Source organism: Coregonus clupeaformis, chromosome 19 (genome assembly GCF_020615455.1).
Source record: "Coregonus clupeaformis isolate EN_2021a chromosome 19, ASM2061545v1, whole genome shotgun sequence".
Taxonomy (NCBI): domain Eukaryota; kingdom Metazoa; phylum Chordata; class Actinopteri; order Salmoniformes; family Salmonidae; genus Coregonus; species Coregonus clupeaformis.
Window position 1 is genome coordinate 22848336 of NC_059210.1, and position 23159 is coordinate 22871494.

Here is a 23159-nt window from a genome sequence, read left to right on the forward strand (position 1 = left end):
GCAACGTCACTGCAAGAGACAGGTTGGAATGTCTGACTGAAACAAGGGACAAATCGCCCTTTTTTTCCTAAATTGGTGGTGTTTGAATTTGTTGATAAAATGCGGGACATGATTATTTGGTTGCGGGCACAAAGGGCCAAAATGTGGGAATGTCCCGCACAATCCGCGACGTGGTCATTCTACATGCAACCCAATATTGCAAGATCTGAATTTGGAATACAAGTAGTCAGTTGTCAGCCCTAGATACACAGACAGCATTAGGATATCTTCATGCATCTTGGAAATATAGACCTGTAAACAGATACAATAGGTGTAAATATCAACTATGAATTTTTTGGAATGTTCAATAGACTTTCCAAGTCAAGTTTGCTGGCATCCAAATTCCAAAATGCCTGCCATAATAACATTTGATGGAGGTTAAATTACCTATAAATATGAATTGTGTAAATTAGGATTTTTTTCAGAAGTGTGTACAACACACTATAAAGAATGTTAGTGTAAATATATTTAATTCTGAATCCAATATGGCCAACATGATTACACTCAAACACCTTCGCCTGCATATACAGTACCAGTCAAAAGTTTGGACACATCTACTCATTCAAGGGTTTTTCTAGATTTTTTACTATTTTCTACATTGTAGAATAATAGTGAAGACATCAGAACTATGAAATAACACATATGGAATCATGTAGTAACCAAAAAAAGTGTTAAACAAATGAAAATATATTTTAGATTCTTCAAAGTAGCCACCCTTTGCCTTGAGGACAGCTTTGCACACTATTGGCATACTCTCAACCAGCTTCACCTGGAATGCTTTTCCAACAGTCTTGAAGGAGTTCCCACATATGCTGAGCACTTGGCTGCTTTTCCTTCACTCTGCGGTCCAACTCATCTCAATCAAATCACATTTTATTTGTCACATACACGTGTTTAGCAGATGTTATTGCGGGTGTAGCGAAATCCTTGTGATTGTTGCTCCGACAGTACAGTAATATCTAACCATTTCACAACATATACCCAATACACACAAATCTATGTAAGGAATGGAATTAACAATATATATATATATATATATATGGACGAGCAATGACAGAGCAGCATGTACTAAGATACAGTAGAATATTATAGAATACAGTATATACATATGAGATGAGTAATGCAAGATATGTAAACATTATTAAAGTGACTAGTGTTCCATTTCTTAAAGTGGCCAGTGATTTCTATAGGCAGCAGCAGCCTCTAATGTGCTAGTGATGGCTATTTAACAGTCTGATGGCCTTGAGATAGAAACTGTTTTTCAGTCTCTCGGTCCCAGCTTTGATGCACCTGTACTGACCTCGCCTTCTGAATCATAGTGGGGTGAACAGGCAGTGGCTCGGGTGGTTGATGTCCTTGATGATCTTTTTGGCCTTCCTGTGACATCAGGTGCTGTAGGTGTCCTGGAGGGTGGGTAGTTTGCCCCCGGTAATGCGTTCGGCAGACCGCACCACCCTCTGGAGAGCCCTGTGGTTGCAGGCGGTGCAGTTTCCGTACCAGGCGGTGATACAGCCCGACAGGATGCTCTCTGTAAAAGTTTGTGAGGGTTTTAGGTGCCAAGCCAAATTTCTTTAGCCTCCTGAGGTTGAAGTGTCTCTGTTGCGCCTTCTTCACCACACTGTCTGCGTGGGTGGACCATTTCAGTTTGTCAGTGATGGGTACGCCAAGGAACTTGAAGCTTTCCACCTTCTCCACTGCGGTCCCATCGATGTGGATAGGGGGGTGCACCCTCTGCTGTTTCCTGAAGTCCACGATCATCTCCTTTGTTTTGTTGACATTGAGTGAGAGGTTATTTTCCTGGCACCACACTCCCAGAGCCCTCACCTCATCCCTGTAGGCTGTCTTGTCATTGTTGGTAATCAAGCCTACTACTGTTGTGTCGTCTTCAAACTTGATGATTGAGCTTGACCACGCAGTCATGGGTGAACAGCGAGAACAGGAGGGGGCTTAGCATGCACCCTACCTCCACCACCTGGGGGCGGCCCGTCAGGAAGTCCAGGACCCAGTTGCACAGGGCAGGGTTCAGACCCAAGGCCTCGAGCTTAATGATGAGCTTGGAGGGTACTATGGTGTTGAATGCTGAGCTAAAGTCAATGAACAGCATTCTTACATAGGTATTCCTCTTGTCCAGATAGGATAGGGCAGTGTGCAGAGTGATGGCGATTGCATGATCTGTGGATCTATTGGGGCGGTAAGCAAATTGAAGTGGGTCTAGGGTGACAGGTAAGGTAGAGGTGATATGATCCTTGACTAGTCTCTCAAAGCACTTCATGATGACAGAGGTGAGTGCTATGGGGCGATAGTCATTTAATTCAGTTACCTTTGCTTTCTTGGGTACAGGAACAATGGTGGCCATCTTGAAGCAAGTGGGGACAGCAGACTGGGATAGGGAGAGATTGAATATGTCCGTTAACACAACAGCCAGCTGGTCTGCGCATGCTCTGAGGACGCGGCTAGGGATGCCGTCTGGGCCGGCAGCCTTGCGGGGGTTAACATGCTTAAATGTCTTACTCACGTCGGCCACGGAGAAGGAGAGCCCACAGTCCTTGGTAGTGGGCCGCGTCGGTGGCACTGTGTTAGACTTACAGAAAACGTTTGACCTGTGTCATTGCCAACAAAGGGTATATAACAAAGTATTGAGAAACTTTTGTTATTGACCAAATACTTATTTTCCACCATAATTTGCAAATCAATTCATAAAAAATCCTACAATGTGATTTTCTGGATTTTTTTTCTCTCATTTTGTCTGTCATAGTTGACGTGTACCTATGATGAAAATTACAGGCCTCTCTCATCTTTTTAAGTGAGAGAACTTGCACAATTGGTGGCTGAATAAAGACTTTTTTCCCCCCACTGTAATCTATTTCCAAACACCAAAAAGTGAAATGACATATGGAGATTGTCAAGCCAAGCCTTCGATACTGGGTAAGCCTACAAGGTAGGGAGTAGGGCTGTACTGGGTAAGCCTACAAGGTAGGGAGTAGGGCTGTACTGGGTAAGCCTACAAGGTAGGGAGTAGGGCTGTACTGGGTAAGCCTACAAGGTAGGGAGTAGGGCTGTACTGGGTAAGCCTACAAGGTAGGGAGTAGGGCTGTACTGGGTAAGCCTACAAGGTAGGGAGTAGGGCTGTACTGGGTAAGCCTACAAGGTAGGGAGTAGGGCTGTACTGGGTAGCCTACAAGGTAGGGAGTAGGGCTGTACTGGGTAGCCAAGGTAGGGAGTAGGGCTGTACTGGGTAAGCCTACAAGGTAGGGAGTAGGGCTGTACTGGGTAAGCCTACAAGGTAGGGAGTAGGGCTGTACTGGGTAAGCCTACAAGGTAGGGAGTAGGGCTGTACTGGGTAAGCCTACAAGGTAGGGAGTAGGGCGTACTGGGTGCCAGTGGGAGTAGGGCTGTACTGGGTAAGCCTACAAGGTAGGGAGTAGGGCTGTACTGGGTAAGCCTACAAGGTAGGGAGTAGGGCTGTACTGGGTAAGCCTACAAGGTAGGGAGTAGGGCTGTACTGGGTAAGCCTACAAGGTAGGGAGTAGGGCTGTCCCCATCTTGGTCGACCGAGAGTAGTCTGTTCTTTCAACCAATCAAATTTTAAAACTTGTATTTTTCCATAAGCCTATAAAAACACCCTATGTGTTTTAATAAAATCAACTCTATGCACTGAACTTGTCTGATACTTCAAACACACTGTTTGATGAAATAATTAAAGACAGAGGAAGCCGGCGGCAATTTATTTGGGCCTGGCTTTTTTGTGCAAAAAATGTTCTCTATCTCTCCTCCGTGCTCCCAGGGAGCATAGCAACAGTGTTTATCGCACTGTCCGTGGTGCCGAAGCAGCAACATAATTACAGCCTAGTCTAGTGTCTTACTTGTCTTTTCTCTGACTGAAAAGTTTGGTTACCGAAATCCCTAATTTGTTTAGGAAAAACATTCCCTATTCCCTAAACCCTTGCTCTCTTTATGTGGCAAATGTATGCATTGCATGCGACCAATAGGGCCTGACTTATAGGGCCGGCTAAGGAGTATTGGTGTCTCTGAGGGGTCTTTGGCATGGTTTGCTAACTACCTCTCTCAAAGAGTGCAGTGTATAAAGTCAGAACATCTGCCATCTCAGCCACTGCCTGTCACCAAGGGAGTACCCCAAGGCTTGATCCTAGGTCCCATGCTCTTCTCAATTTATATCAACAACATAGCTCAGGCAGTAGGAAGCCCTCTCATCCATTTATATGCAGATGATACAGTCTTATACTCAGCTGGCCCCTCCCCAGATCTTGTGTTAAACGCTCTACAACAAAGCTTTCTTAGTGTCCAACAAGCTTTCTTTGCCCTTAACCTTGTTCTGAAAACCTACAAAACAAAGGTCATGTGGTTTGGTAAGAAGAATGCCCCTCTCCCCACCGGTGTGATTACAACCTCTGAGGGTTTAGAGCTTGAGGTAGTCACCTCATACAAGTACTTGGGAGTATGGCTAGACAGTACACTGTCCTTCTCTCAGCACAAATCAAAGCTGCAGGCTAAGGTTTAATCTAGACTTGGTTTCCTCTATTGTAATCGCTCCTCTTTCACCCCAGCTGCCAAACTAACCCTGATTCAGATGACCATGCTACCCATGCTAGATTACGGAGACGTAATTTATAGATCGTCAGGTAAGGGTGCTCTCGAGCGGCTAGATGTTCTTTACCATTCGGCCATCAGATTTGCCACCAATGCTCCTTATAGGACACATCACTGCACTCTATACTCCTCAGTAAACTGGTAATCTCTGTATACCCGTCGCAAGAGCCACTGGTTGATGCTTATTTATAAAACCCTCTTAGGCCTCACTCCCCCCTATCTGAGATACCTACTGCAGCCCTCATCCTCCACATACAACACCCGTTCTGCCAGTCACATTCTGTTAAAGGTCCCCAAAGCACATCCCTGGGTCGCTCCTCTTTTCAATTCCCTGCAACTAGCGACTGGAACGAGCTGCAAAAAACAGTCAAACTGGACAGTTTTATCTCTATCTCTTCATTCAAAGACTCAATCATGGACACTCTTACTGACAGTTGTGGCTGCTTCGCGTATTGTTGTCTCTACCTTCTTGCCTTTGTGCTGTTGTCTGTGCCCAATAATGTTTGTACCATGTTTTGTGCTGCTACCATGTTGTGCTGCTGCCATGTTGTGTTGCTACCATGTTGTTGTCATTAGGTGTTGCTGCCATGCTATGTTGTTGTCTTAGGTTTCTCTTTATGTAGTGTTGTGGTGTCTCTCTTGTCGTGATGTGGGTTTTGTCCTATATTTTTTATTTTTAATCCCAGCCCCCGTTCCCGCAGGAGGCCTTTTACCTTTTGGTAGGCCGTCATTGTAAATAAGAATTTGTTCTTAACTGACTTGGCTAGTTAAATAAAGGTTAAATAAAAATAAATAAATATCATAATCACATCAATAAATTGATTATAACAAACTCCAACACCGTAACACGTGACAGCATAATGGATGCGGAGGATGTGAAAAATAAACTTGAAATGGGGGAATGTTTGAATGTTTACCAGGTCGGGCTGCATCATAGCCTGGTACGGCAACTCCACCACCGCGGACCGCAAGGTGCTTTAGAGGGTGATACGTGCGGCCGAACGCACCATTGGGTGCACACTGCCTGCCCTACAGGACACCTACAACACCAGGTGTCACAGGAAGGCCAAGAAGATCATCAGGGACCCCAGCCACGCTGCTCCCCCTAGGGACATTCCCATCCCCCTCAACGGTCACTTACCTTACCTGCTGCTTCCCCTATGGACATCCCCCCCAACTGACTTTTACTCTGCCCACACCCCAACGACATTCATCACTGTTGCAGTTGTTAATATGTATATAATTATTTCCATCTTTGATTATTTTTATTGTATTATTTCACTTAGTAATTTAGTCTGACTACTGCTCCCCCTATGGTCATTCCCCCCCACCCCCCTCAGTCTTTACTCTGCCTACACCCAAATGGACATTTATTTATTCATCACTGCTACAGTTATGATGGATATAGTGCTATTTCAATTTCTATTGATGTTGTTGTTGTTGTTGTTGTCTTTATACCATTTCATTATTATATTTCACTTAGTCCTGCATGTTGGAGCTCGGAGCCTAAGATTTCCACTGTACCCTGCAATCACACCTGCAACCCTGTACATGTGACTATTAAACCCTCTGAATGGGAATCTCTGAATCTGGTTGCTTAGGAGGGAAAATGGAGGTCTGATGTGTAGAATACATTTGACTTAGTTGTGGAAGCTTACAATGTATATCAAAACGGAACGTTTGGAACAGTATAATTGACACTAAATAAATTAAGTGTAACAAAGAGTCTGATGTAACAAATTGTTTTTAAAGCCTTTATTACTGCAAAGACTAAAAACAGTTGCCTGCATTCGTGAATGCAATTGCTGCCATGTTGCAGTTGATTTATTGTTTAGGCTAATTATTCAAGGCCCCCTTTGTTATTTCATTTCAAAACTAAAATGCTTGATTTCAAAGCATGAATGACTCATATGCTGTGTGATGACATGAACACATAAATGATTGATTAATTAATACAGTAGCCCATAGGCTATATTAAAATATAGGCCTAAGTAAGTTACGGTATTAAGACTGCTAAACAGGACGCACTCTAAGGCCTACTGCTCGACGGTGGTTATACAAGGTAACTACAATAAGTCTACTAATGATAATGACATGACTTATTATTATAATGATGATCATAATAATAATTGTAATAATAACAATAAGAAAGAGATCAAGAAAAGGGAGGGTATAGGAGTGAGAGCTTTGCAGTCTGTCCGTGACAAACAGGTGCTGTTAGATTCAATATTATTATATTTCTGCCCATTTGGAACAGTGTAACACTAAATACAGACCATTCGGAAAGTATTCAGAACCCTTGACTTTTTCCACATTTTGTTACGTTACAGCCTTATTCTAACGTTAATTAAATTGTGTTTTTCCCTCATCGGTCTACACACAATAGCCCATAATGACCAAACAAAAACAGGTGTTTAGACATTTTTGCACATTTATATACAGTACCAGTCAAAAGCTTGGACATTCCAGGGTTTTTCTTTATTTTAACTATTTTCTACATAGTAGAATAATAGTGAAGACTTCAAAACTATGAAATAACACATATGGAATCATGTAGTAACCAAAAAAGTGTTAAACAAATCTCAATGGATTTTATATTTGAGATTCTTCAAAGTAGCCACCCTTTGCCTTGATGACAGCTTCGCACACATTTGCATTTAAATTAAGAGGTGTACCTTCTTAAAAGTTAATTTGTGGAATTTTTTCCTTCTTAATGCATTTGAGCCAATCAGCTGTGGACTTGCTCTATTTGGTAAAAGACCAAGTCCATATTATGGCAAGAACACCTCAAATAATCAAAGAGAAATGACCGTCCATCATTACTTTAAGACATGAAGGTCAGTCAATCCGAAAAATGTCAAGAACTTTGAAAGTTTCTTCAAGTGCAGTCGCAAAAAACATCAAGCGCTATGATGAAACTGGCTCTCATGAGGACCGCCACAGGAAAGGAAAACCCAGAGTTACCTCTGCTGCAGAGGAGAAGTTCATTAGAGATACCAGCCTCAGAAATTGCAGCCCAAAAAAGTGCTTCACAGAGTTCAAGTAACAGACACATCTCAACATCAACTGTTCAGAGGAGACTGTGTGAATCAGGCCTTCATGGTCAAATTGCTGCAAAGAAACCACTACTAAAGGACATCAATAAGAAGAAGAGACTTGCTTGGGCCAAGAAACACGAGCAATGGACATTAGACCGATGGAAATCTGCCCTTTGGTCTGGAGTGCAAATTGAAGATTTTTGGTTCCAACAGCTGTGTCTTTGTGAGACGCAGTGTAGGTGAACGGATTATCTCTGCATGAAACATGGAGGAGGAGGTGTGATGGTGTGGGGGTGCTTTGCTGGTGACACTGTCTGTGATTTATTTAGAATTCAAGGCACACTAAACCAGCATGGCTAGCACAACATTCTGCAGCGATACGCCATCCCATCTGGTTTAGTCTTAGTGGGACAATCATTTGTTTTTCAACAGGACAATGACCCAACCCACCTCCAGGCTGTGTAAGGGCTATTTGACCAAGAAGGAGAGTGATGGAGTGCTGCATCAGATGACCTGGCCTCCACATTCCCCCGACCTCAACTCAATTGAGATGGTTTGGGATGAGTTGGACTGCAGAGTGAAGGGAAAACATCCAACAAGTGCTCAGCACATGTGGGAACTCCTTCAAGATTGTTGGAAAAGCATTCCAGGTGAAGCTGGTTGAGAGAATGCCAAGAGTGTGCAAAGCTGTCATCAAGGCAAAGGGTGGCTACTTTGAAGAATCTAAAATATATTTCGATTTTTTAACACTTATTTGGTTACTACATGACTCCATAGGTGTTATTTCATAGTTTTGATGTCTTCACTATTATTCTACAATGTAGAAAATATTTAAAATAAAGAAAAACCGTTGAATGAGTTGTGTCCAAACCTTTGACTGGTACTGTACATATATAAAAAAAACGCAAATATCACATTTACATAAGTATTCAGACCCTTTACTCAGTACTTTGTTGAAGCACCTTTGGCAGCGATTACAGCCTTGATTCTTCTTGGGTATGATGTTACAAGCTTGGCACACCTGTATTTGGAGAGTTTCCCCCATTCTTCTCTGCAGATCCTCTCAAGCTTTGTCAGGTTGGATGGGGAGCGTCGCTGCACAGCTATTTTCAGGTCTCTCCAGAGATGTTCGATCGGGATCAAGTCCGGGCTCTGGCTGGGCCACTCAAGGACATTCAGAGACTCCTGCGTTGTCTTGGCTGTGTGCTTAGGGTTGTTGTCCTGTTAGAAGGTGGACCTTCGCCCCAGTCTGAGGTCCTGAGCGCTCTGGAGCAGGTTTTCATCAAGGTTCTCTCTGTACTTTGCTCCGTTCATATTTTCCTCGATCCTGACTAATCTCCCAGTCCCTGCCCCTGAAAAACATCCCCACAGCATGATGCTGCCACCACCATGCTTCACTGTAGGGATGGTGCAAGGTTTCCTCCAGACGTGATGCTTGGCATTCAGGCCAAAGAGTTCAATCTTGGTTTCATCAGACCAGAAAATCTTGTTTCTCATGGTCTGAGAGTCCTTTAAGTGCCTTTTGGCAAACTCCAAGTGGGCTGTCATGTGCCTTTTATTGAGGACAGGCTTCCGTCTGGCCACTCTACCATAAAGGCCTGATTGGTGGAGTGCTGCAGAGATGGTTGTCCTTCTGGAAGGTTCTCCCATCTCCACAGTGGAACTCTGGAGCGCTGTCAGATTGACCATCGGGTTCTTGGTCACCTCCCTGACCAAGGCCCTTCTCCCCCGATTGCTCAGTTTGGCCTGGCGGCCAGCTCTAGGAAGAGTCTTGATGGTTCCAAACTTTTTCCATTTAAGAATGATGGAGGCCACTGTGTTCTTGGGTACCTTCAATGCCGCAGAATATATTTGTACCTTGACACAATCCTGTCTCGGAGCTCTACGGACAATTTCTTCGACCTCATGGCTTGGTTTTTGCTCTGACATGCACTGTCAACTGCGGGACCTTATATAGACAGGTATGTGCCTTTCCAAATCATGTCCAATCAATTGATTTTAACACAGGTGGACTCCAATCAAGTTGTAGAAACACCTCAAGGATGATCAATGGAAACAGGATGCACCTGAGCTCAATTTCGAGTCTCATAGCAAGGGGTCTGAATACTTATGTAAATAAGGTATTTCTGTTTTGTATTTTAAATAGATATATGCAAAAAATTCAAAAAACCTGTTTTCACTTTGTCATTATGTGGTATTGTGTGTAGCTTGATAAGGAATTTTAGAATAAGGCTGTAACGTAACCAAATGTGGAAAAAGGGAAGGGGTCTGAATACTTTCTGAATGCACTGTATATGCAATGAAGATTTCTTTAGTTGAGCAGTTGCAAATATATATATAAAAATGAGGAGTACCATTGTCCACTTCAAACCACATTGACAATTCTGACCCCACCCTCACCCGTATGACTCGATCGAACAGGAAGTCCATGATCCAGTTATGCAGATGTCCCTGAATGCCCAATGCACTCAACTTGATCAACAACCCTTCCCTCCACAATCTTTCTCAATGTCAAAATACACAACACTCATCACCTCTTTTCTTCTGCTTCTTCTGCTTCTTCTTCTTCTTCTTCTTCTTCTTCTTCTTCTTCTTCTTCTTCTTCTTCTGTGGGTTTTATGGCCTACCACAACCCAAAAAGGTGTATTGCCACCACCAACTGGACGGGGTTGAAAAAAATACGAAAATACATATGTTATAGGGAAAACTAACTTAATCCACCCAAATAAAAATAGTACATTGACAAAAACAAAAACTCCCACTTCTTCCTTCCTTCAAATCCCCATATTTCCCTTCTCAGGCTCTAGGGCCTGAGAGGGTGGTACGGCTAGTGACAATACTCCATGCAACTCCTCCACAGTGAAGTCTCAGTCCCACGTGACACTAATACGTCATGTAGACGTAGCGTTCACGTCGTGTACACGTGACACTGACACGTCTAATTGATTTAGCCCACTATCGCCTACAGATTTGATACACATGAACGACTATATTTAAATCCTATGAACTCCTCTATTTAAGTGAAAGTCATTGACACAACTCGTATTGGTTGTCTAACGCACTGAGAACTGGTAACAACACAGTCTGCGAGATAACGTACCATCCCATTAGATGTTGAGGGAAAGCCAGATTACTTATAGGTTGGACGTCATCTTTTGTAGGCCATGATAACCAGAAATACACAAGCCGTAGGCTACACAATAGCTCAATGTGGCTACATCGGAATGTCGGCTTGCACTGGAAAAACTGTACGTTTCTAACATTTATGGTTGAGATTTAATTAATATAAATATAAACTATGACTTTTATTAACACGCAGGCGTTAGTAAGGCATTGGTATCACATCATGTCAGTCAAACGTTCAATGGTAGGCGACAGCCACATGGTGGTACTGTTGGCTTATATTTGGCCTTTATCACCCCAGTTTTTCGAGGTCCAGAGAGAGACATCCACAGGAGCTCAGCCATCCACACAAAGATGCGTATGCTGTGAGAAATGTACAACATGATCAAATCAAATCAAATCAAATTGTATTGGTCACATGCGCCAAATACAACAGGTGCAGACATTACAGTGAAATGTTTACTTACAGCCCTTAACCAACAGTGCATTTATTTTTAACAAAAAAAGTAAAAATAAAACAACAACAAAAAAAGTGTTGAAAAAATAAGAGCAGAAGTAAAATAAAATAACAGTAGGGAGGCTAGATATACAGGGGGGTACCGGTGCAGAGTCAATGTGCGGGGGCACCGGCTAGTTGAGATAGTTGAAGTAATATGTACATGTGGGTAGAGTTAAAGTGACTATGCATAAATAATTAACAGAGTAGCAGCAGCGTAAAAAGGATGGGGGTGGGGGGGCAGTGCAAATAGTTCGGGTAGCCATGATTAGCTGTTCAGGAGTCTTATGGCTTGGGGGTAGAAGCTGTTGAGAAGTCTTTTGGACCTAGACTTGGCACTCCGGTACCGCATGCCGTGCGGTAGCAGGGAGAACAGTCTATGACTAGGGTGGCTGGAGTCTTTGACAATTTTGAGGGCCTTCCTCTGACACCGCCTGGTATAGAGGTCCTGGATGGCAGGAAGCTTGGCCCCAGTGATGTACTGGGCCGTACGCACTACCCTCTGTAGTGCCTTGCGGTCGGAGGCCAAGCAGTTGCCATACCAGGCGGTGATGCAACCAGTCAGGATGCTCTCGATGGTGCAGCTGTAGAATTTTTTGAGGAACTGAGGACCCATGCCAAATCTTTTCAGTCTCCTGAGGGGGAATAGGCTTTGTCGTGCCCTCTTCACGACTGTCTTGGTGTGTTTGGACCATGATAGTTCGTTGGTGATGTGGACACCAAGGAACTTGAAGCTCTTAACCTGTTCCACTACAGCCCCGTCGATGAGAATGGGGGCGTGCTCAGTCCTCTTTTTTTTCCTGTAGTCCACAATCATCTCCTTTGTCTTGGTCACGTTGAGGGAGAGGTTGTTGTCCTGGCACCACACGGCCAGGTCTCTGACCTCCTCCCTATAGGCTGTCTCATCGTTGTCGGTGATCAGGCCTACCACTGTTGTGTCGTCGGCAAACTTAATGATGGTGTTGGAGTCGTGCCTGGCCATGCAGTCATGGGTGAACAGAGAGTACAGGAGGGGGACTGAGCACGCACCCCTGAGGGGCCCCGTGTTGAGGATCAGTGTGGCAGATGTGTTGTTACCTACCCTTACCACCTGGGGCGGCCCGTCAGGAAGTCCAGGATCCAGTTGCAGAGGGAGGTGTTTAGTCCCAGGATCCTTAGCTTAGTGATGAGCTTAGAGGGCACTATGGTGTTGAATGCTGAGCTGTAGTCAATGAATAGCATTCTCACGTAGGTGTTCCTCTTGTCCAGGTGGGAAAGGGCAGTGTGGAGTGCAATAGAGATTGCATCATCTGTGGATCTGTTGGGGCGGTATGAAAATTGGAGTGGGTCTAGGGTTTCTGGGATAATGCTGTTGATGTGAGCCATGACCAGCCTTTCAAAGCACTTCATGGCTACAGACGTCAGTGCTACGGGTCGGTAGTCATTTAGGCAGGTTATCTTAGAGTCCTTGGGCACGGGGACTATGGTGGTCTGCTTGAAACATGTTGGTATTACAGACTCAGTCAGGGACATGTTGAAAATGTCAGTGAAGACACTTGCCAGTTGGTCAGCACATACTCGGAGTACACGTCCTGGTAATCTGTCTGGCCCTGTGGCCTTGTGAATGTTGACCTGCTTAAAAGTCTTACTCACATCGGCTACGGAGAGCGTGATCACATAGTCATCCGGAAACAGCTGGTGCTCTCATGCATGCTTCAGTGTTGCTTGCCTCGAAGCGAACATAGAAGTGGTTTAGCTCGTCTGGAAGGCTTGTGTCACTGGGCAGCTCTCGGCTGTGCTTCCCTTTGTAGTCTGTAATAGTTTTCAAGCCCTGCCACATCCGACGAGCGTCAGAGCCAGTGTAGTACGATTCAATCTTAGCCCTGTATTGACTCTTTGCCTGTTTGATGGTTCGTCGGAGGGCATAGCGGGATTTCTTATAAGCGTCCGGGTTAGAGTCCCGTTCCTTGAAAGCGGCAGCTCTACCCTTTAGCTCAGTGCGGATGTTTCCTGTAATCCATGGCTTCTGGTTGGGGTATTCTGGTTGGGGTATACAAAAAAAAAAAAATTGTAAAGTGGTTATCCCACTGGCTATAGGGTGAATGCATCAATTTGTGAGTCGCTCTGGACTAGAGCGTCTGCTAAATGACGTAAATGTGCCCTTGAGCAAGGCACTTAACCCTAATTGCTCCTGTAAGTCGCTCTGGATAAGAGCGTCTGCTAAATGACTAAAATGTAAATGTAATGTATGTACGTACGGTCACTGTGGGGACGACATCATCGATGCACTTATTGATGAAGCCAGTGACTGATGTGGTGTACTCCTCAATGCTGTCTGAAGAATCCCGGAACATGTTCCAGTCTGTGCTAGCAAAACAGTCCTGTAGCTTAGCATCTGCGTCATCTGACCACTTTTTTTATTAACCGAGTCACTGGTGCTTCCTGCTTTAGTTTTTGCTTATAAGCAGGAATCAGGAGGATATAGTTATGGTCAGATTTGCCAAATGGAGGGCGAGGGAGAGCTTTGTATGCGTCTCTGTGTGTGGAGTAAAGGTGGTCTAGAGTTTTTTTTCCTCTGGTTGCACATTTAACATGCTGGTAGAAATTAGGTAGAACGGATTGGGAGGATTGGGAACTGTTTCACGCTGGGAAGATTTTTACATGACAAACTACACTGCACTGATGGAGCGGAAATCACAGAAGATAGATGTGGTAGTTGCAGCAGCAGAAAAATATTTGAGTGTGAGAAATTTTAGTGCAGAAGATCTACAGGAAGTTTTGAGAGAAGGGGTTCCATCCTCCCAGTTTTATCATTGTAATGTGATACAAAACGAGGCATCGGTGTGCTTTAGGACCATGCGGACGCCTCCGAGCGTTCGGGTAGGCTGTGTGGAGTGTTTATCTGACTGGATAAAAAAAGTAAATAATAATAATATTATGTCCTCGTCCCCAGGGTTAGATGGTGGTGCAAGTTTTTCCCTTTCCCCTTTATTTTTTGGTTTTGTCACAATGTGGAATGCACATTCTGAACTGAGAAAGGCAGCAATATTCCAAAAAGCGTCTAGTCTGCCGGAAATTCACAAGAAGAAGCAGAAACAAGGGTGGTTTAACTTACCCCACTCTCCCCTACTGCTCTGCCCTTGAGTTCAGACGTGGCGCCGGGTCTGAACCGTTCTTTATACCTCAGTGGTCTGAACACGGAGGTCCTGGACAACATCACTGCCCATCATCATCTACACCACAGACAGACCCCAATTTCAACCCAACTTATCCTGGTTCGTAACATTTTTCCCCCCACAGCCAGGCCTATAGTTGTTTCCAGCTATCGTAGATAAGTCAGCTACCAACCATGTTTTTGATTGTGTCCGCCTTAAAAGTTGTCAAGCAAGCTGGCTAAATTAACTAGCTAGCTAACAAATATATTTGATAGGATGCTAACGTACTTCTATCTGGCAATGCTAGCTAGCTATGTCGCTTGCAAACTAGCAATGTTTGAATGGAGCTAACGAAGTTTGACAGTGGTTGCCAGTATGTTGGGTATAACGTTACCAAACCGTGGAGGTATTCAGCTAGTTAACTATAAACATAACTTATGTAGCTTTTTAGCTGTAGTGGAGTGAGTGAGCTAGCCATCTCAGCGACGGTAACGTTAGACCCAGAGCTATCCAATCAAGCTAGCTAGCTAACATTTGATACTGGAAAACAACTTCATTGGTAACTTAGCTAGCTGGCTAGCGTTCGTCCTAATTAAAACCTCTTCTGCCATACTACCCATGTCTGAAAAGTGATTTACGAATGGGTAACTAAAGTTATCTAGCTACTAATAATATTGATGTTGATGTTAGTGCAATGCAATGCAATGATGACACATCACCCTGTTCAACTTTGCTGCTACCAGCTAGCTAGCTACCATGATTCAGCCTGTTAACCTTGATAGAGCTGTAAAGTCATTTCTCCCATCAGCTAATTAGTTATTTTGTCAGTATGTGAGAGTCTTGTGCATATCCATTGCAATTCCACTGTGCATGACATTTTCAGACAGCTTTATTTTCGCGCACACAAAAAAGCAGGTTATTAAGGTTACAATATGTAACTTTTTAGGCGACCTGACCAAATTCACACACAACTATTAGTTATAGAGCTGTAATTCTCATTGAAAGCAAGTCTAAGATGCTATGTGCGCTATTTCTATGGTTCCAGTTCGTAAGTTTCGTTTTTGCGTCTTTTTACTTTAGGTTTGTACACTAGCTGAAAATACAATATTTTTGGTTATGGAAAATATATTTCACAGCGGTTTAGATGGTACAATGATTTTCTACACTATACTTGCTTGTTTTGTCAAAAACGTAAATTAGAGGAACTATTAGAATTTTAGCAAACAGGAAATGGCAAGCGAAAATTCCACCCAAAAACTATCTTTTGGTATTTGTTTCATTAGTCCATTCTTGATATAGTCCCCAAACTGTTTTGCATGTCAGCAATCAAGTTTTCAAGATGTATAACTTTCAAAATACAGAAATACTGCAGGTATGATGCAAAATGACAGACAGGAAGACTTGTGTACATTTAGCAGGTATCATTACAGTAGGATTATTATTATGCATGTGTGTTTGCACTCTCATTTCAGAAGTCTGAGAAAACATGTGGCAGAAGGCTGCGGGAGCTGCCCTGTTGGCCTTGGCCGTTGGATACTTCTACCACACCAACCCTGAGCTGCCTGAACAAGTTCTCCAGTACTTATCCCTGCCTCATCCATCCATTCAGAGCGAACCAACTTTGGAGCAGGTTATCGCCACTGCCTGGGAGACCCTAATAACTCCTCCCGCCCATCAATGGGGCAGAGTGGCAGTAGGGTGAGTTTCAGAGACAACTGAGCATTCATGATGTCATGATTTAGAGAGTTTGCGGTTTTGGTTTTCATCATTCATCCAACAAAACACTGCGTGTTAACTTTTTCTCTGGCTTCCTCCATTTAGGGTGAATGCGTGTGTGGACGTTGTGGTGTCGGGGATAGGGCTGCTACAAGCTTTGGCTGTGGATCCTGGGATGGGCCGTGACCATGAAGTGTTACACTCTAAAGAGGACCTGAAAGAGGCTTTTATCCACTACATGGAGAGGGGGTCCGCGGCGGAGCGTTTCTTCACCGACAAAGAGGTCTTCCAGAGGATTGCACAGGCCGCTGCAGAGTACCCTGGTGCTCAGGCAAGTTAAAACAGTGTTTCTCCCCATTTTATATCAGGTTCTTGAAAGCTATGATCCTGGAACAAGGTTATATCAGTTATATTCTTCAAGAATCAATGGGTACATATCATTAACTTATGAGTCCAAAAATGGATGTAGCAACTGCTGATGGACCCTTTTTTTAAAGTGGGCCTAATCACTGATCTGACGTGACAGGATTGTCAGAACCCCTGTTTTAAAAAAAGATGCCACCTTGGTTATTCATCAACTATGAGATAGGAGAGCTGAACAGTTTGCCACAACCCAGCATTTGTGAATTTCAGTTGGTTACAATAACAGCAAACTGTTAGGCTATGTCTAGATAACATACAGTTCACATCTATCCTTGATCAAACCTCATCCTGTACCTAAAATGAGCAAAAGTGAAGTATCAGCAGTATAAGCAGAACAGTATCAGCAGGATTTCCTATGGGCAGATCGACGATATAAAACCTTATCACCAATATATCACCCAACCGTTAGTTTGGTTTCACATTCTCATGGTCTGTACATCAGATAGTTAACGCTAACAGAAACCAATTTAGCCTAATCCAAGACCTTGTATACATTTGAAATGCATCATCCTTTCTGTACTTGAGGTAATCATCACCAATCCAACATGACTGAATAGGTGAAGGGGTGGTAGGTAGTCAAGAGGTTAGAGAGTGGGGACAAGTAGCTGGAAGGTTACCGGGTCAAATCCTGAACCAGGCAATACAACGTGGAAGATAAACTGGCAAATGTTTTTGTGTGAGGTTGGGAGCAAAGCAGACAAAGGAATTATGTCTCCACAGACAGACTGATAAAGTTGTAGGCCTATTTTAAAAAATCAGTTCAAGCTGAGCCTAAAAGTTTGATGTATTTTTGGCATCTGTAATTGGCTTTAAGCCGACCCCCCTGAAGACGAAGCACTTTTCATTTTGAATAAAGGTTCCATCCAGAGAGGATTGAGTGACTGTGTCAAATTTAATTCTGCATGATCAACAGTAATTAATAATTTCACTGCTGGGCTATCTCTTGGTGCAATCGTGGTTATTATGATGGCGTTTTCTAGCAGACTCACTGATAAACCTCAACTCTCTTTTTATCTCTTGCTCTCTCTTTCCCTCGCTCTCTGTCACTAATTAGCTATATGTTGGAGGAAATGCTGCTCTCATTGGACAGAAACTTGCCACATACCCTCAGCTGATGGTAGGTTGGCACTTTCACTCTCTAAACTCCTCACTAGAATGCACACATTTGTACAAATTCTACTGTTCAGCCACTGTTGAATGGTTATCTGCACAGATCTGAGTTGTGGTTTTTTGGCACATTGAAACTTTGGCAGTTTGTTTTAAATGGAACTGAGGACATTGCCTAACTTGTGAAATGTCCTGAAGTCAGTGACAGTGGAGGTTTCTGTCTTTAATAGGTTCTGCTATGTGGGCCTGTTGGGCCTAAACTACACGAGATGCTGGACGAGCAAATAGTTGTCCCCCCTGAGTCCCTGCAGGAGACTGATGAATATCACCTAATTCTGGAGTACAAAGCAGGTAAGGACCAAGGGCAACCTGAACCACAACTGAAAATAGGTTTTATAAGCTTTTAATAGCTAGGTGATTCATGGAAATGCATTCCTTTCTTACCTCAAGTAGCCTAACTACACTGTCGGCCACTATAAAAATATTTGTAGAAAATGCATGTCTGTCCTTTTGCCTCTCTATCTAGGGGAGCAGTGGGGTGCGACACAGGCTCCCCAAGCCAACCGCTTCATCTTCTCCCATGACGTGTCCAATGGGGAGATGAGAGCGCTGGAGATGTTTGTGGCCAGCCTGGATGAGTTCCAGCCAGACCTGGTGGTCCTGTCCGGTCTGCACATGATGGAGGGCCAGGGGAGGCAGATGTGGGAGCAAAGGCTCAAAGAGGTCTGTAGCAAAGCACAAACAACAGCACAATGATATAGCACATTTAGGGTTCTCGCCAGAGTTTTGTCAAACCTTTGTATAGACTGAGCAACTCCGATGGTTTGCTTGAACCTTTTCAGGCAGTGGCGACCATTGCTGACGTCCGCAACGCGGTCCCCGTCCACCTGGAGCTGGCAAGCATGACTGACAAAGACTACATGAACAGCATCATGCAAGAGGTAAAGGTGTAGGTTTAACAGTAACTAAAGTACAAGTTTGGCAGAACTCAATATTCTTTTTTTAAAAGGCCTTGTCTGGTTAAAATCGGGATCATATTTGGACGTTGTGATGTCGTCAAAATAGATGATGTCAATTTAAAGTGGATAATAATGCTGCGCAATAAAGTGCTGTATTGGAGCTGATGCAGACAATAAACCATTTGGTGTTGTGTTCTGTTAGCAGGTCATGCCCATAGTGACCTCCATTGGGCTGAATGAGCAGGAGCTACTTTTCCTCTCCCAGGCCGGCACGGGGCCTCACGCAGAGCTGGCCTCCTGGGGGGGGATACCGGATGTAGGCCGCGTCAGTGACATCCTCCTGTGGGTCCTTGAGCAGCATGGACGCAGCGACCCCGAGTCGGAGGCTGACCTCACGCGTATCCACTTTCACACTCTGGCGTACCATGTCCTTGCCACTGTGGACGGGCACTGGGCCAACCAGGTGGCCGCCGTGGCAGCAGGGGCCCGTGTGGCCAGCATCCAGGCCTGCGGCCTCCAAAGCATAGATACCAGTAAGGTGGTTCTTAAAGCTCCACTGGAGTTCCACAGCTCCCACGGCGAACCGAGAGAGAAGTTGTCCCTGAACCCAACTGAGCCTGTCACTGTTTGGCACCGTGGCAACGTGACCTTTCACCTTGCACCTGTGCTGGTCTGCAAGCAGCCACTCCGGACAGTAGGGCTGGGGGACGCCATCTCAGCAGAGGGGCTCGTATACTCGGAGATCAGGCCACAGCTGCCATTTTTGTGAGCTCCTTTTTTCTTGCACTCTTGTTATTTTATTGTATGGTGGTGTGCACCATATCTCCCCAACCCCAACCAACCAGTGATGTCTTTACCTGTACTGTAGCTTTTTCTTGGGTTGAAATTCTGGTCCTTGGTTAGCTAAGTATTTTGCACCGGGCACAGTTTTTAAGCCATTTCTGTAACTCCAAGGAGTTGTGCTGGGTTACTTCTTATTTCATTTGCCTTGTGAAAATGCAATGTAAATGTTTGTGTACAAAGACAATGCCAAAGCTGCTTGTCAGTTTGGTTTGGAGGGGGGAAAATGGAAAAACATTCAGCAATATGGTCTCTATAAGTAGCGGTGCGATTTCAGACAGAGTTTGAGCTTTCATGCAGCTATCAGGTTGCACGAGAGAGGAGCAAACTCCTGTGCACATGTGCAGACGCTGAACAGTGCCAACGAGTTCAGCCTCTTGCATCACACTCTTTTTGGAAGTTTATTTTCACATCATATCGCTGAGTCTTAGTTCAATTTCCATCAATAATCTTTCTTGTTGACCCTGTTCAGAACAAGCTCCCTCATCCAAGCACTATTGCATTATAGTTGGGGAAAGTGGGGTAAGTTGAGCCAAGTGGTTAGTTGAGCCACCCCTTGTTTCTAGGAAACCATACACAAAATGTATCATGTGACCAAATATTTAGGAAGTGGTCATAATTTCAGACTGTGAAGGAAGAAACCACATGGAAAAAGTTGTTTAAAAAAAATCTTATTTTCACAGTCAAATGAATTTGTGTTATAGGTTTCATGATGTGTGTATCTAAACCAAAGTAGATTGTTCTATACGTCAATTGGGGTTTCTATAAGCTACAATATGAGTTTCTAAACCTAGCATGAAAGTGCATCCTTGTAGCTATGTGAGCTAATATAGTTAAAATGTTTGCCTTGGGGTAAATTGAGCTAATTGCCACCATACCCCATACAGATTATGAATACATTTTGTTAGTTTTATGCACAATATGCATAGTATTTTTGCAATGTGTCATGCATATGAACTCAAGATAGTGTATTTTTATTGTTACAGCGCAAACATCATGCCTCGTGTATTCAAACGTAAAACAAGCAGGGGTCTAGCCCCCCTTGAGGTTCTTGAGCGAGCAGCCAAGGAAGGGAAGAAGTACTGTAACTAGGTTTCCAACCAACCTTTTAATGCGAGTAAAGTACATGTTGGATAAAAAAAAAATCACGACAGTCCTGATGGAAAAGCAAATTTCTTGGTAAACTTTCCAAATGTTGACAAATCAAAATATGCCAGACAAGGTGGGATCTTTTTGTGTTTGTAAAATGTATTATGTGAGAAATGGTGGTGAAAACGCCTTTATGCACAAATGTTGATATAACCATAAGGCGCATTCCTCTGCCCAAGCGTTGCTGCGGCCTGGCAGATCTGGATAGGTATTTTATATATCACCTATACACATACACTACCGGTCAAACGTTTTAGAACACCTACTCATTCAAGGGTTTATCTTTATTTTTACTATAGAATAATAGTGAAGACATCAAAACTATGAAATAACACATATGGAATCATGTGGTAACCAAAAAAGTGTTAAACAAATCAAAATATATTTGAGATTCTTCTAATAGCCACCCTTTGCCTTGATGACAGCTTTGCACACACTTGGCATTCTCTCAACCAGCTTCACCTGGAATGCTTTTCCAACAGTCTTGAAGGAGTTCCCACATATGCTGAGCAGTTGTTGGCTGCCTTTCCTTCACTCTGCAGTCTGACTCATCCCAAACATCTCAATTTGGTTGAGGTCGGGGGATTGTGGAGGCCAGGTCATCTGATGCAGCCCTCCATCACTCTCCTTCTTGGTAAAATAGCCCTTACACAGCCTGGAGGTGTGTTGGGTCATTGTCCTGTTGAAAAACAAATGATAGTCCCACTAAGCCCAAACCAGATGGGATGGCGTATCGCTGCAGAATTTTGTGGTAGCCATGCTGGTTTAGTGTGCCTTGAATTCTAAATAAATCACAGTGTCACCAGCAAAGCACCCCCACACCATAACACCACCTCCTCCATGCTTTACGGTGGGAAATACACATGTGGAGATCATCCGTTCACCCACACCGCGTCTCACAAAGACATGGCAGTTGGAACCAAAAATCTCCAATATGGACTCCAGACCAAAGGACAGATTTCCACCGGTCTAATGTCCATTGCTCGTGTCTCTTGGCCTAAGCAAGTCTCTTCTTCTTATTGATGTCCTTTAGTAATGGTTTCTTTGCAGCAATTCGACCATGAAGGCCTGATCCACACGGTCTCTGAACAGTTGATGTTGAGATGTGTATGTTACTTGAACTTTTTTTGGGCTGCAATTTCTGAGGCTGGTAACTAATGAACTTCTCCTCTGCAGCAGAGGTAACTCTGGGTCTTCCATTCCTGTGGCGGTCCTCATGAGAGCCAGTTTCATCATAGCGCTTGATGGTTTTTGCGACTGCACTTGAAACTTTCAAAGTTCTTAATGTTCCGTATTGACTGACTGTCGTTTCTCTTTGCTTATTTGAGCTGTTCTTGCCATAATATGGACTTGGTCTTTTACCAAATAGGGCTATCTTCTGTGTACCCCCCCTACCTTGTCACAACACAACTGATTGGCTCAAACGCATTAAGAAAGAAATAAATTCCACAAATTAACTTTTAAGAAGGCACACCTGTTAATTTAAATGCATTCCAGGTGACTACCTCATGAAGCTGGTTGAGAGAATGCCAAGAGTGTGCAAAGCTGTCATCAAGGCAACGGGTGGCTATTTGAAGAATCTCAAATATAAAATGTATTTTGATTTGTTTAACACTTTCTTGGCTACTACATGATTCCATATGTGTTATTTCATAGTTTTGATGTCTTCACTATTATTCTAGAATGTTGAAATTAGTAAAAATAAAGCAAACCCTTGAATGAGTAGGTGTCCTAAAACTTTTGACTGGTAGCGTATGTTATAGCATTCTGTCAGTCGACGACACAGTTGATGACGTGGCACGCAACCATTGGTTGATGCATGCAATGTCTGAGCAGGGGAACGTGACCAAGGTCTTATCTGACGACATGGAGTCTGACTTGCTAAACATATCAATAATCTCGCGGACCAGTTTTATGGGCTTAGTACCCTCAAATACAGAGAACATGCCTATGAATTGGCACATCGAAATTACTTCCCTGTCCCAGACAACTGCTTAAGAAATGGAATAGTAAGTAGTATTGAACAGAGAGATCTATATCTGAATGTAGGCATACATTTAAGATATACAATATACCACACCCCCATTCCATGAATTAAACTTACCATCACCCACTTACCCCAAGGTGGCTCAACTTACCCTGTCCCTATGCTATGTTTTCAAAACGTACACTATATTTCCCTTGACATAGTGATGCTGAATGTAAAAAATGGCTTTCTCCCCTAATAGAATCTCACAACTACATCCCCTCATTACAATCAACACAACCCGCAGCACCTGTGCAAACTGGGGCAGGAGCTAGAAGTTAACCACCCAGATAGTTTTCTGTAGGGATTTGGTCATTTAGTTTTCATTTGGCCAAATGAATACATTTAATCCATCAATGAAAACACAGTAATGAAGCAAAAACAAATATAGCTTATTTTGGGTTGGCGCTATAACTTAATACTTAAATTAAGGGGTAATAGTTAAGTGCTTCATTCAGGCCTATAGTGTCCCCTTTTTAACAGAGCCTTTACAAGTTTCCA

The 23159-nt window shown here is 43.6% G+C and overlaps 1 protein-coding gene across 2 annotated transcripts; it reads left to right on the forward strand.

Moving 5' to 3' along the window:
• Positions 1–14256: 14256 nt before the first annotated feature.
• On the forward strand, positions 14257–20069 carry adpgk (ADP-dependent glucokinase). Of its 2 annotated transcripts, none has more exons than XM_041837782.2 (8): positions 14257–14558; positions 15911–16136; positions 16260–16485; positions 17632–17694; positions 17915–18035; positions 18211–18407; positions 18527–18625; positions 18846–20069. In XM_041837782.2, the coding sequence occupies exons 2-8, from the start codon at positions 15925–15927 to the stop codon at positions 19410–19412; spliced, it is 1485 nt and encodes a 494-aa protein (XP_041693716.2). In that variant the 5' UTR covers positions 14257–14558; positions 15911–15924; the 3' UTR covers positions 19413–20069. The 2 variants fall into 2 exon arrangements, with proteins under 2 accessions (XP_041693716.2, XP_041693717.2); XM_041837783.2 differs by having other exon boundaries at positions 14258–14558; positions 18849–20069.
• The last annotated feature ends 3090 nt before the right edge of the window (positions 20070–23159 follow it).